This window comes from Rosa rugosa, chromosome 1 (assembly GCF_958449725.1).
Source record: "Rosa rugosa chromosome 1, drRosRugo1.1, whole genome shotgun sequence".
NCBI classification, from domain to species: Eukaryota; Viridiplantae; Streptophyta; class Magnoliopsida; order Rosales; family Rosaceae; genus Rosa; species Rosa rugosa.
The window spans coordinates 52,199,579-52,214,718 of record NC_084820.1 but is presented as its reverse complement, the minus strand read 5'-3'; the positions used below and the strand labels follow the sequence as shown (position 1 = coordinate 52,214,718).

General features: G+C 41.7%; 1 protein-coding gene across 2 annotated transcripts; it reads left to right on the top strand.

Moving 5' to 3' along the window:
- The first annotated feature begins 1,164 nt into the window (after positions 1–1,164).
- LOC133725381 (ABC transporter C family member 8-like) lies at positions 1,165–7,425 on the top strand. 2 transcript variants are annotated; one of them, XM_062152621.1, is made up of 13 exons: positions 1,180–1,231; positions 1,495–1,571; positions 1,775–3,464; positions 3,552–3,872; positions 4,003–4,089; positions 4,223–4,840; positions 4,942–5,106; positions 5,201–5,495; positions 5,579–5,793; positions 5,897–6,202; positions 6,285–6,348; positions 6,462–6,701; positions 7,034–7,425. In XM_062152621.1, exons 2-13 carry the CDS (start codon positions 1,519–1,521, stop codon positions 7,132–7,134), a joined length of 4,155 nt encoding a protein of 1,384 aa, XP_062008605.1. In that variant the 5' UTR covers positions 1,180–1,231; positions 1,495–1,518; the 3' UTR covers positions 7,135–7,425. The 2 variants fall into 2 exon arrangements, with proteins under 2 accessions (XP_062008604.1, XP_062008605.1); XM_062152620.1 differs by having other exon boundaries at positions 1,165–1,231; positions 1,495–3,464.
- Positions 7,426–15,140: the final 7,715 nt, after the last annotated feature.

The window sequence follows — 15,140 nt, the reverse complement described above, 5'->3', positions numbered from 1 at the left end:
CACGAAGTTGAGCTAGGGTCCATGCAGTCATGCAGATGTACCAGTTTCATAGATTCAACCACAAGCAAACACGACCTTGCTTGAATGCACGGTTTTCTAGACACCTTCTCTGTTTCCTATCTTTAATCTGTAAAGAATGAATGTTTAGTTGTGATTTCTGTGATCATTTTGAAGTTTTGATATGTTGGGGAGAAATAATGTTTCTATTTTGGGGTATCTGGGTTAGTTGAAATAGACATTTTTGTTTTTCATCGTTGTGTATACAAAGTTATGCGTTCTTAATTAGACCATTTTTTGAGTTGATTGATTTGAATGTTTTTCATGATTTTGGTAGAAATGCATGTGAAAAGACGGAAATGGGAAGCCTATCTATTATCATCTTGGCTCTGTTTCTTAATCTCTTTTTTGATTTTCATGTTAGTTTTACTGTACATTTTCCACTCATGTTCCATTGGATAAGTGTGGGTTTCATGCGGAAGCTAAGCATTATTTCCACACTTATTCATTGTCTGCCCTGTGTCATGAGTTCTAAATAAGCATTATTTCCACACTTATTCATTGTCATTATTTCCACACTTATTCATTGTCTGCCCAGTGTAATGATTCATTTTGACATGGCTAATCTCATATTACTTCGTTTTCAGAGCTGAATTCATGATATCGAAAATATATTAGAACTTTTAAAATTAAAAGTTGCACCCAGCAAATTTCTTACATTAGGCAAAATCATAAAATCTCTAAGTACGTACATTCAACATATTTTTTCCAATAATATCTTTTCTTTAATAAAATTCAGGAAAACCCAAACACTCGGTAAAACCTAAGAAATGAAGCAATTATAATGAAAAGTAAAAATTGAGTTTAAAGTTTTTACTGAAAGAAAACGATGTTGTTACGTACGTGAACACTGTGAACAGCTAGGTACAAATAGAAAACATGATTCAAATTTTAGGATCTTTTTGTTATTATCTTAATTTACCATGACTTTTAACGTCATTTCTTACAAGGGCATAATTGTCTTTTCATGCAAAATTGATTTGTTGGGTATAGTTAGATATTTGCTGAGTACATCTAGAAAGACCCAAAAAGAAATGCAATTTATGGACATTGCCTTGACAAGATATTTAGTATATCTGTATATATAGTAAAAAAAAAAAAATTAGTATATATAGTATGTCTACCAAACAAGTTGCTACAACAATGGCTTCATTGAAGAGTTCAGTACTACTTGGTAAGTAACATATGGATTTCTCTCTTTCTTGATCTCAAATATGGTATTATTAACAGTTTGCTGCTCTTATATTTATGAGGTAGAATTCAATATATATTTTTTTTTTTGAAACGGCAGAATTCAATATTTTGGTATGCAAGGATCTGCATCAGTTTGTTTGCATGTTTTCTCTGTTTGATCATGTCCATATAACTGCATTCCCGGCACTACTTTTTGCATTTCTTATATTGTTTTCCAACTTCTCAGTACTTTTTAACATGCAGGGAGTACTTTCTCATGGCTGTGCGATGGAGAACTTGAGTTTGGTTCCTACTGCACTCAAAGAACTATCATCAATGCTGTAAATCTGCTCTTCCTCTTCGTTTTTTGCTTTCTTACAATTGTAGCTTCAATAACAAAGCATTATAGTAGCAGCAGTCCAACTATAAGGGATCGCTTTTCTGTAGTTGTTTCAATCTGTTGCTCTCTTGGTAGCTTTGCATCTTTTACTGCTGGTTTATGGGATCTAATAGCCGAAAGTGATGTGGGATCTGATCGTTTCAGAAGCTCGGTGGATTACTTTGTCAGAGGACTAGTTTGGATTTCTTATACAATTTCACTTCTAGTTCAAAGGTCTATATGGATCAAAGTTTTGAACTCTGTTTGGTGGGGGTGCTCCTTTGCATTGGTCTCCGCTCTAAACATTGAAATATTGGTAAGAACGCACAACATTGACATTCTTGATGTACTGACATGGCCAGTCAACTTTTTACTTCTCATATGTGCTGTTAGAAACCTCGGTCATTGTTTTTACCAACATACACGAGGTCCTAACAGCCTATCTGAGCCTCTATTAGCCAAAAGGTTTGCTGGAGAGAACCAGCAATCAGAACTAGACCGAGCCAGTTTCCTAAGCAAATTGACATTTTCTTGGATCAACCCTTTACTCAACTTAGGTTCCTCGAAAACGTTAGCTCTTGAAGACATCCCATCACTGGTTAACGAAGATAAAGCAAATTTAGCATACCAGAAGTTTGCTCGAGCATGGGATTCACTATTGGGGGAGAAGAACTCCAGCAATACCAGGAACCTGGTTCTGAGAGCAATAGCAAACGTTTACATGAAAGAAAATTTATTTATAGCCTTTTGTGCAATCCTCAGAACAATTTCAGTTGTAGTTTCTCCTCTTATAGTGTATGCTTTTATAAATTATTCAAATGTCGAGGAGGAAAATGTCTCCAAAGGCCTCATCATAGTGGGGTGTCTAATTCTTTCCAAGGTGGTTGAATCTTTGAGCCAGAGATATTGGTTCTTTGAGTCTAGGAGGTCTGGAATGAGAATGAGGTCGGCTTTGATGGTGGCAGTTTATCGAAAGCAGCTAAAGCTTTCTACTGTGGGAAGGAGAAGGCACTCAGCTGGAGAGATTGTGAATTACATAGCAGTTGATGCCTATCGAATGGGTGAGTTCCCGTGGTGGTTTCATTCAACATGGAGCCTTGGATTGCAACTATTCCTTGCCATTGGTGTTCTTTTCTGGGTGGTTGGTCTTGGTGCTCTTCCCGGATTAGTACCTCTCATTGCCTGTGGCTTCCTAAATGTGCCATTTGCAAAAGTTCTTCAAAAGTGTCAGTCCCAGTTCATGATAGCTCAGGACGAGAGGCTTAGAGCCACTTCTGAGATCCTAAACAGTATGAAAATCATCAAGTTACAATCATGGGAGGACAAATTCAAGAACTTGGTTGATTCACTTCGCGAAAGAGAGTTCAAATGGTTGGCTGAGACGCAATTTAAAAAGGCTTATGGACCTCTAGTGTATTGGATGTCACCAACCATAATCACTTCAGTAATCTTTGTAGGATGTATCCTTTTCCAAAGTGTCCCTCTAAATGCAAGTACCATATTTACAGTTCTTGCTTCATTAAGGAGCATGGGAGAACCTGTCAGAATGATACCAGAGGCGCTTTCAGTACTGATTCAAGTCAAGGTCTCTTTTGACCGGCTAAATACATTTTTACTTGATGATGAGGTAAATGATAATGAAATAAAGAAATTACCATCACAAGATTCTGAAGAGAGCTTGAAAATAGATAAAGGCATGTTCAGTTGGTATCCTGAATCATCAATTCCAACTCTGAGAGATTTAAATTTGGAAATCCATAGGAACCAGAAAATTGCAGTTTGCGGACCAGTTGGTGCTGGAAAGTCATCACTTTTATACGCTATACTGGGAGAGATGCCGAAAGTTTCAGGAACTGTGAGTTTGTTTCATTAAGTGAAAAGTTTACATGCCTTTTGCCACTAATTTCAGTTGCTTACTGTCATGTTTCTTGCAAACATGCAGGTTGATGTATTTGGGACCATAGCCTATGTTTCTCAGAATTCTTGGATACAAAGTGGGACAGTTCGTGATAACATTCTCTACGGGAAAACAATGGAGAAGAATAAGTATGAAAAGACCATAGAAGCTTGTGCTTTGGATAAGGACCTTAGTAGTTTTGACCATGGTGATCTTACTGAAATAGGCGAGAGAGGACTTAACTTGAGCGGAGGACAGAAGCAGAGGATTCAGCTGGCGCGAGCTGTTTATAGTGATGCTGATATCTATCTCCTTGATGACCCCTTTAGTGCCGTGGATGCACATACAGCTGCAATTCTATTTCATGTAAGAAAGAATAATTCAAGCATACATTTTTCTGGTGTCACAAATTCAAATTTTAGATGCATTAAAACCATGATTTCTCTAATTGTAGACTGAGTTTACTCATCCAACTCATTTTAAATGATTCATGCAGGATTATGTAATGGCTGCTCTGGCACAGAAAACTGTAATTCTAGTGACTCATCAAGTTGAATTTCTCTCAAAAGTCGATAAGATTTTGGTACAATATTGTTAACTTACATTCATATTTTATGTGCAACAAAAGAAAAATATTGATTTTAGCATTGAACCAACTGCATGAATATATTGCTTGATAAATAAGCAAAGCATGTCCCTATCACTTCATTTTCCAGGTAATGGAACATGGACAAATTACTGAATCAGGAACCTTTGAGAATCTCTTGACCACAGGAACAGCGTTTGAGCAACTTGTTAATGCTCACCGAGATGCAGTGACATCAGGTACTTCAAATTATCAAAGTCAGGGAGCATTCAAGAAGGAAGAAATGGTTGTTCCGGAGGAGTCTTTTCTGATTAACCTCACTGAAGATAGCAGTGAAGGGGATATTTCTGTGAAGGGCGTACCTGGGGTGCAGCTAATAGAAGAAGAAGAGAAAGAGACCGGTGATGTTGGATGGAAGCCCTTTTGGGATTATATTTTTGTTTCTAAGGGAATAATTCTTCTATGCTTGGCCATAATAGCACAGTCTTGTTTCTTTGGTCTTCAAGCGGCTTCAACTTATTGGCTTGCTATAGCTATTGAAATTCCAAATATAAAAAGTGGAATGCTCATTGGTGTTTATACTGCAGTTTCAACGTTTAGTGCTATCTTTGTTCATCTAAGGTCGTACCTTGCAGCCCATGTTGGATTGAAAGCTTCTAAAGCATTTTTCTCTGGTTTCACTGATGCTATCTTTAAGGCTCCCATGCTTTTCTTTGACTCAACTCCTGTTGGGCGAATTTTAACACGAGTGAGTATACTTGAACTTCAAAGAACACACTTTTCACTTGAATCCAGTTAAGTGTATTTACTACCTTTTAAGCTTTCCTTTGAATGTTTATATTTTTGCAGGCTTCATCAGATTTAAGTATTTTGGATTTTGACATACCCTTCTCCATTTTCTTTATTGTTGCTGGTGGCATTGAAATGCTGACAACAATTGGAATTATGGCTTCTGTCACATGGCAAGTTCTTATTGTAGCCATTCTCGCCATGGTTGCTGCCAAATATGTTCAGGTGGATTTGAATTTCAGTTTCTTTCTTCTTTAATTTCAGTTCTCTCTTTTTCAAACAACGGGATAATAAAACCAACTTTTATGATTTGTTCAAGAGCTACTATCTAGCGTCTGCAAGAGAATTGATAAGAATCAATGGAACAACCAAAGCTCCTGTAATGAATTATGCAGCTGAGACATCACTCGGAGTGTTCACTATAAGAGCTTTTAAAATGGGAGACAGGTTCTTTGACAACTACACAAAGCTAGTTGACACTGATGCAAGGCTCTTTTTTCATTCTAATGCAACCATGGAGTGGTTAATAATAAGGACAGAAGCACTTCAGAATTTGACCCTTTTCGCTGCTGCTTTACTCCTTATTTTACTTCCCAAGGGTTATGTTGCTCCAGGTACCTATTTTATCAGTACTAGTCCAATTTTCACACTATAGAACTTGAGGCTGTTTAAGGCCTAATTTTGTGGATATGTGCAGGGCTTGTGGGGCTTTCTCTTTCTTATTCTTTGACACTGACTGGAGCACAAATATTTGTGACTCGATGGTATTGCAACTTATCGAATTACATTATATCAGTTGAAAGGATAAAACAGTTCATGCAGATTTCTCCAGAGCCTCCAGCAATTGTGGAGGACAAGAGGCCCCCATATTCATGGCCTCAAAAGGGTAGAGTAGAGCTTTATTCACTGAAGGTAAGAATTGCTTTAGTAATCCACATGAGCTTCCTGCTGATGGACCACTTATCAACTGATCACTACAAATTCTAATGATTGTTCTTTTTGATTGGTTCAATAGTTAAATTACCGTCCAAATGCTCCACTAGTTCTCAAGGGAATTACATGCACATTCAACGAAGGGACTAAAGTAGGGGTTGTGGGAAGGACAGGAAGTGGAAAGACTACACTCATAAGTGCTTTGTTTCGTTTAGTAGAGCCAAGCAGTGGTAAAATTATTATAGATGGACTTGACATCTGCTCTATGGGTCTAAAGGATTTAAGAATGAAGCTCAGTATCATCCCTCAAGAACCAACTCTTTTTAGGGGTAGCATCCGAACCAACTTGGATCCGTTAGGCCTTTACTCCGACAAAGAAATATGGAGGGTAATTGTGTATTCTGCATAAAATGTCATTATTTCTTGGCTAGAATTGTAGTTCATTTTGATGACTTCTTTCTCATTTGTAGGCTCTAGAGAAGTGTCAACTAAAGGCAACAGTCAACAGCCTACCCAATTTACTAGACTCATCTGGTGAGTTAATGTTGTTTGCTGTATGCAAAAGAGAAAAGTTATGTCGAACTCCTTATTAACGCACCCAATTTAACAAATTCTAATAGGGTATATAACTATAATGATTTGAACAGTGAGTGATGAAGGGGAAAATTGGAGCGCTGGGCAGCGCCAGTTGTTTTGCCTTGGAAGAGTGCTTCTCAAGAGGAATAGAATTCTAGTTCTAGATGAGGCTACTGCTTCCATCGACTCTGGAACAGATGCCACTCTACAAAGAATCATCAGGCAGGAATTTGCAGAATGCACTGTGATAACTGTAGCTCATAGAGTTCCAACAGTCATAGACAGTGACAAAGTCATGGTTCTCTCTGATGGTAAGCTTTTATATATTTGAACCTTAATCAAATTTCAATTAGACATTGAAAATTTTCCCCATGCCATGCATGTTTATGATTTCTTCTTCTGTGCGAAGTATGTTATTTGCTGAGTGTTTAGATGAACAAAAAAGTTAAACAAATAGCACAGAGGCAAACTGAGGGGTTCTTACATTGTAGAAAGTACTTTGGTGCTTTCTATCATGGGCTAGCTGTAAATGTGTCTTTAGTTGGTATCAGTTGTTTAAGGGTACTGTGGTGCGAGCCAGTTTGGGTAAACTATTAAGGCTGTTCCTAATCTGCAGTGTGGCTTTATTTGTCTATAATTTTAGGGAAGCTGGTGGAGTATGAAGAACCTTCAAAGCTCTTGGATACCAACTCTTACTTTTCCAAACTTGTAGCTGAATATTGGTCGAGCTGCAATACAAACTGATGCATAAAATGCAATGCTGACATTTTGCATTGTTCGGACCAAGATATTAATGGGAGCTTGGGCCTAGAAGAATTGAGTAATTGACAGGCTGTTATGAGTTTGGAAATGCTGCAATGCTGAACTGTGGGTCGGATTGAAACTTTAAACCAATTATTTATTTATTTTTTTTTTTTTTTAAAAAGGAGTTTGGAACCGAATTAAGCTGAGAGGCTTATCCTCACGCCCATATTATTATTTATTTTCTTACACTTACTTTTTAGTGTAAATTGTCATTTCTTGTTGTTGTTGCTTTTTGTTCTTTTTTTTTCTTTTTTCTTCAGACATGAATAATTTTGGTCAACTAATTTACTTTACCAAATATTCGGATGAAATCCAAAACTCAAATCATTCTCCGATACGTTTCTCTTCATTGTTTTTTGTTTTTTGTTATTTTCATTTTACCTTCGTAGCTTCTACATCTTCACTACTTGCCAATTTTATGCAGTGTTTAAAATGGTAGACTCTAGTTCTTTGATAGAGATAAGACTGGAGTCAAGAACGCCTAAAATTCTCACCAATTTAATTGCAAAAGTTAATCAACTACATAAAAATGCAACTAACTACTGAATAGTGAGGATTCAAACCCAAAAATGTATAAGAAGATGAGAAGATGATAACATATTTCAGTTAAGTTTTGATCAAGGCTAGTTATGACATGTTATGTCTTTAAATGATAATTTTTTAACTGTTTGAAAAATAAGGTGAGATCAATTTGATATTCTCAAAAGAGAACGTTCTTCAAAATTTCTCTAAAAAATTCAAGGGTCGTTAACACATAGGTCCATTTCTAGAGAAAATTTTCCCCAACAGCCCACCAACAAAAACTGCTTTCTCATCAGCCCATTTAACAAAAAAAAAGAGTGAAATGACGATTTTGGGTTAAGCTCAATGATGTATTTACAAATGTGCCACTGACAGTTTTAAAACCTATCCGCAAATGATTCTCTATCATTTCAAACTCTCTCAATCTAGAAATGCCTTCTCTCTCTCGTCTCTCTGTGGCGACGGAAGGGAGTTAGGGTTCCTTTTGCTTCGTTGACTTACGGGCAAAGGTTACAGTTGATCCTTGTCTTGCGTTGGGTCTCAACGCATGCCAGATCTGGTGTCTTCGGTGTGGAAAGGGTTGGTATCGGTGGGGTCGGGGATCTGCAGGATGGAGGACGAGTTGGGGGGTCTGATTAAGCGGTTAGTCTTAACGGAGGAGGAGGCGAAGGAAATTATTCTTCCTGAGGGCCCGGAGAAATGGAGATCTAGGAAGTTTTTGCTGGTTGGACGTTTGTTGACGAATAAGAAGTATAGCATGGAGGCATTGATTGGGACGATGAAGGCGCTTTGGACGCCAAAGAAACATCTAGGGGAACAAAGTAGGGTTACGGCGGTGGCTCTTGAGGGGAGTGACAGGGTGGTGTTTTCGTTCTCCCATGAATATGACCGGAACCGGGTGTTATGGGGTTGTCCTTGGCATTTCAACAAGTCTCTTTTTGCGATTGCGGCTAGCGATGGGTTGGATGATCTGCGGCAGATTTCATTAAAGTGGCAGTTCTTCTGGATTCGGGCTTGGGGTATCCCACCTCTTTACATGGAGAAGGAGACAGGGGTCAGGATTGGCAATGAGGTGGGGCGTTTTGTGCGGATGGAGGAATCTGAACATGGGGTGTACCTGGGTACGAGTCTGAAGGTTCGGGTTCTCATTGATACGGACCTACCTTTGAGGAGGGTGGCGCATGTTAGACTCCCGGGGCAGAAGAAGGGTTCCTGTTTCGAGCTTGACTATTTGAAGCTTCCTATGTTTTGTTATTACTGTGGTGTGCTCCACCATGACTCGAACAGTTGTGAGCTTCATAAAAGTGGTGTGATTCGCGAGAAACAATTTGATTTCCTGCTTTGTGCGGAGAAGAAGGATCGGTGGTTGGCGGAGAAGGAAGCTCGGGAGCGAGAGGCTGCGCTCGAAAATTTGGTTCGGAATGGACGTCGTTTTGGTATCCTGGAAAAAGGTAAGGGCGGATGGTCGATGCAGGTGCCAGAGTTCCCGCTTTCTGGGATGGTTCGGAATAGGGAGGAATGGGAGGAGATGGTTGGCGGGACAGCCTCTGAAAACGGGATGGACCTCGATAAGGATTCGCCGGAGGAGGACGGCGGTCGACAGATCAAACGACGGCGTCAAAGGACGGATTTGGTGGCTGAGTCATCTTCGGGGTTGTTTCCTTCCCGGGCTCGTAGAATTAATGGTGATAGGGATTCTACGGAGACATTTAATGGCGTTGGTGGTAATAAGGAATTGTTTTTGGGTAATAAGGCGGTGATGGAGGATCTCCAGCTGGGGTCCGTGATTTTGGGTAATATGGAGGTGAGGGAGGATAACCCGCTGGGGTCCAAGATTTTTGGTAGAGAGATCATTATCCCACCTTCTTCGGGATTAGTTGAGCGGGTTCCGGTGGATTCGGGGGAGTCTAGGGAGACTGGGCCATCTGGGTTTGACTTAAATTGGCCCAATGAGGTTAGGGAACAGGTGGACCCCGTGCATGTTGAGGAGATTAATGGGTTGGGGGTTTTGGGGCAGCAACAAAGTCACGCTCCTTCTGATGGAGTGGAAAGTGGGCAAGGGGGGTTTGCTGGGGCTGGGCTGACCTCCAAGTCTACGAAGCCAGGAATAAGGAAGAAGGGTGTGAAGAGAGGTTTTGTAGTGGGGGGTCGTAGAGGGAAAGGTATGGCAAGGGCTGGGGACGTGCTGAAGTCTACTTTATGGAGCTGTGAACGTGCTTCCGAACGTTCGTCCGTGATGGGTCCGGTTTCGACCCATCACGAGCCATGAATGTTTTGTGTTGGAACTGCCAAGGGATTGGGAACCCTTGGACAGTTACAGGGCTTAAAGGGATAATTTCTCTCAACATTCCCAAGTTAATTTTCCTTAGCGAAACTCGGTGTACAGAGGATGACATCTCGGGGCTTCGGAAACGGATCGGTTGGAAGAATGCTTTGGTGGTTAGTTGCAGGTTTGTTCAGAAAAGGAAAGGAAAAGGAGTTAGCCGAGCGGGGGGTCTGTGTCTTTTGTGGAATGAGGATATCAAGGTGTCGCTACAGTCCTTTTCAGAGAATCATATTGATGTGGTTATAGGTGAGGCCGGGGATCCAAAACGGTGGAGGTTTACTGGGGTTTATGGTCACCCTAAGGTGGAGGACCGGATTAGGACGTGGAATCTTTTGAGGCATTTGAGTCTTCAAGGAAATCTTCCATGGGTGGTGGGTGGTGACTATAATGAAATCTGCTCTCGAACGGATAAATTAGGTGGTGCTTTGAGGAATTTCAGACAAATGAATGACATGCAGGAAGCTTTGAATTTTTGTGAGTTGGGGGACATTAACTTTGTGGGTCCTCAGTTCACGTGGAGTGGGATTCGTGGTGGTCAATTGGTGAAAGTTAGACTAGATCGTTTTACGTGTTCGTCTGCATGGAGGGAGTGCTTTCCAGCGTCTAGGGTCCGCCACCTGGACCCAAATTCTTCTGATCATCTCCCCATTCTTCTTGAGGTCAGAGAACAAAAGAAAAAGAGGAAAAAGAGGAAAAAGAGGTTTCGGTTCGAGGAAGCTTGGTTGGTGGAGGACAAGTGTAAGGAGGTGGTGGAGAGATGTTGGGTAAGTACTACTGGAGTGGGTCCCTTTCAAAAGTTATGGAATAGATTAGACAAAACAAGGGAGACGTTGGAGTCTTGGAGTGTAGAAAGCTTTGGGAATATTAAAAAGGACATTGATAGGGTGAATAGTCAATTAGCTTCCTTTTATGATGGGTCCTTGTCGATGGCTTTTGACTGCAATAAAGCAGCCCTTCAGTCTAAGTTGAATGACTTATTGCACAAGGAGCATGTCTTCTGGCGTCAGAGGGCGAAGATTTTCTGGTTAAAGGATGGGGACTTAAATACACGGTTTTTTCATCAGCGCGCAAAGAACAGGAAAAAGAAGAATGCTATTACAGGGCTCTTCAATAATGATGGGGTTTGGTGCTCAAGGGACGACGAACTGGAAGCTATCGTCCTGGATTATTTTCGGGATATTTTTTCGTCGACTCAGCCTGGAGAGTTCTGGAATATTCTAGAAGCAGTAACGGAGGGGGTGATGGAGGACGCTAATTTGGCCCTTACGAAACCATTTGAAAAGGAGGAGGTGTGGTCAGCACTTAAATGCATGCATCCCTCGAAGGCTCCGGGGCCAGATGGTTTTGCTCCGTGTTTCTATCAGTCGTTTTGGGGGTTGATTGGGGATGACGTGGTTGAGGCGGTCAGGGAGTTCTTTGTCTCGGATCGGTGCATGAGGTTGGTGAACAGGACTTTTGTGGCTTTAATCCCGAAAGTAGACGTTCCTCAGTTTATGTCACAGCTTCGGCCCATTAGCCTGTGTAACGTGGTGTATAAGATCGGCTCAAAAGTCCTCGCTAACAGATTGAAACCGTTTCTGGATGCATTGATCTCACCGTATCAGAGTGCTTTCGTGCCTGGTCGGCTAATTTCTGATAATTCATTAATGGCGTTTGAAATTTCACATTGTTTGAAGAGGAGGAGGTGTGGTAAGGTCGGGCTTTGTGCTTTGAAGCTTGACATGAGTAAGGCTTATGATCGAGTAGAGTGGACGTTTTTGGAGGCAGTGATGGTGAGGATGGGTTTCGGGCCAGTTTGGGTGAAATGGATCATGAGTTGTGTTTCCACGGTTTCGTATTCTTTTATCATCAATGGGGATCCTAGAGGCTTGGTCTTACCGTCGAGGGGATTGCGGCAAGGTGATTCATTATCCCCATATCTTTTCTTACTGTGTGCAGAGGTCCTCTCTCGTTGTATTTTGCATGCAGAAAGAAGGCAGGTTCTGCAGGGGGTCAAAATCTGTAAGGAGGCTCCTAGCATAAGCCATTTATTTTTTGCGGATGATTCTTTCATTTTTTTCAAGGCTGGGAGAGAGCAATGTGAGGCTCTGAAGGGTATCCTGGTAGACTATGAGAGGGCTTCTGGTCAACAGGTAAATTACTTGAAGAGTTGTATCTCTTTTAGCAAGAATGTACACATGCTTATGCAGGAGGGAATTGCGGCGATTTTAGGAGTGAACAGAGTGGAGAAACATGATAAGTATTTGGGGTTGCCTACTGAGCTGAGTTATTCTAAGGAGGAGGCTTTTGGTTTTTTAAATGAAAAAATTAGAAACCGCACTCAAGGTTGGAGAGAGAAGACACTAAGCACAGCGGGTAAAGAAATTTTGATTAAAGCAGTTGCTCAGGCAATTCCATCTTACGTGATGAGCTGTTTCGAGCTCCCTAAACATCTTTGTTCGGAAATGCATAGATTAATGGCTCAGTTCTGGTGGGGGGATGAGGGTGATACTAGAAAGATTCATTGGATGGCTTGGGAGAAGATGTGTTGTTCGAAGAAGGACGGCGGCTTGGGATTTCGAAACATGGTGAATTTTAATCTGGCACTTTTGGCAAAGCAGGGTTGGCGCCTTATCCAGAATCCCGATTCAATTGTTACTAAGTTACTAAAGGCTAAGTATTTTCCTCACTGTTCCTTCATGCATGCTGAGCTTAAAGGGGGGGAGTCTTATACGTGGAGGAGTATTCTTAAAGGGAGAGCAGTTTTAAAATTGGGGTTGCGGTATCAGGTGGGCAATGGCCAGGATATCTCGGTGTGGGATGACCCGTGGGTTCCACAGCCTTGTCAATTTAGGCCATATTCGCCTAAGTTGGAGGGTACTGAGGAGCTAAGGGTGATGGCTTTGATTGATGCTGATACAAATGAATGGGATGTAGAGTTTATGAGGGAGCTTTTCACGGAGGGGGAGGTGGAGAAAATTGCATGCATCCCTCTAAGCTTGCGTGGGAGGGTTGATCGTCTTATATGGCATTATGATAGGAAAGGCCTTTATAGTGTGCGTAGTGGGTACCATGTGCTTAACAATTTCATGTGCAGCAAGGACAAGGCCTCCACGTCTCTGAATGGGTGTGGAAGAGTGGAACATAATTATTGGGTGGCTTTGTGGGGGGCCCGGGTGCCTCCAAAAGTGAAATCCTTTGTCTGGAGATTATTGCATGGTATCCTGCCAACAAAGTCATCACTTGTGAGAAGGAAGATTAGGGTGGAGGACCCACAGTGCCTTTTTTGCATGGGAGAATTGGAAACAGGTACGCATGTTTTCAAATCATGTCCTGCTCTTCTTTGCTTTTGGCTTTTTGGGCCTTTGAAGTTAGATGCTAGGCTCCACCCAGCGGGTAATGTGGTGGACTGGATAATGGAGATGATGGACTTTCTCACGGTGGATCAACGGGAATATTTTTTCATGGGGCTTTGGGCAATCTGGACCGAACGTAATAATATATTGTGGAAGGGGGTTTCATTTCAACCCATGAATTTGGTGCAGTGGACGTCGAGTTTGTTGGAAGATTATCAGAAATATCATCCCAAAGCAGTTAAGAAAAAGGGCAGGCCAAAGGTTAAGTGGCAGTGTCCACCGAGTGGAAGACTTAAAATTAATGTTGATGGGGCTTTTTGCTTGGAGGATGGTCGTGGGGGTATTGGAGTAGTGGTAAGAGATGATTCTGGCACGGGTATTGCTGCTTTAGCTAGACCTTTTGTACATGCACACTCGATTCTGAATATGGAAGCGGAGGCGTGTAGAGCTGGTCTACTTCTTGGTATTTACCAAGGTTGGGCTGACGTTGACATTGAAAGCGATTCTGCCATCTTGATTGCTGCTCTCAAGAGTGAGGAGAAGAATTTCTCGGAGGTAAGTCGGGTCTTGGATGACTGTAAAGAGTACTTTAATGCTTTCCAGTCTATTCGAGTCCGTCATATTTACCGTGAAGCAAATGGTGTTGCAAATAGGCTTGCACATCTTGCTAGTAGTGGTTCTTTTGATGATGTTTGGTTAGGGGAGACACCTGCTATTATTCAGGATGTTCTCTATGAGGATTATTGTCATTGTTTATCTGTAGCTCGGGGTTTAGGTGATACGTCCCCCCCGATGCAAAATTTTACTATTAATATAATAAATGGAACCGGGCGTGGGGCTGAGCCTCCCAGCTAGGCTGGGTTCCAAACCCCTTTCAAAAAAGAAATGCCTTCTCTCTAAAGTAGAGAGAGAAACTCTGCCTTCTCTCTAAAAAAACCCAGCCGACACAGCTTTCCCCCTCCTCCCCCCTTTCTTGCCAGATCTAGATCTCTTTGATCTGGATCTTTGGCTTGAAAGTCGGGGGAGATACCCTCCCTCTTCGTGAGGCTTTTTCCCTACCCTTCTCGTGGTAGCTCTCTGCCACGGCGGTGGCCGGTATGATTTCTCTTCTGCCTTTGTTTTCCTTTCATCCCCAGATCCCTTCTCCCAACCGTTCCTAATTTTTCAATTCCAGTTTACTCATCCCTATCAACCCTCTGTTCTTCTTTTTTCTTCATCCTCCCCATCCCTACCACCCCTCTTCCTTCTCATGTCCTTTCCATCAATTCTCTCTTCTCTTTTTCCTTCCTTTTCCTCAATTTCTCAAATCTCTGATTCTTCATGGTCAAGATGCACATCCTCCTCACCTTTCAGACTCCACTTCACTGATAGCTCGTTGGTCCTCTGGAGCTCCGACGTCGGCGTCGTTTGGATCGTCTCTTTAAACGGGATTGTCCCGTTATCGCGTGTACATCCGATGAATTCGGTAGTGCAACAAGGGTCTGCATGGTCTTTGGCCGTCTGTCCCTTTGATCCCTCTGCGGATCGTTTATTTTTTTGTTCTTTGTTGGTTCCTATGTTTGTTTTGGAAGATGTTTTCTATGGTTTAGAGATTTGGGTTATGGAGATATTTCGATGGGTTCTGTGCTGCTATTCTTGTATGGGATTGTTGGTTGGAATCCAAGTTTTCGCCGGGCGATCTGGTGACGTTTCTGTGTCACCCTTGGGTTTGGCTGGTGGCGGCGACGTCACTGCGTCATCTCTCTCCTGTCGATCTGCACTGT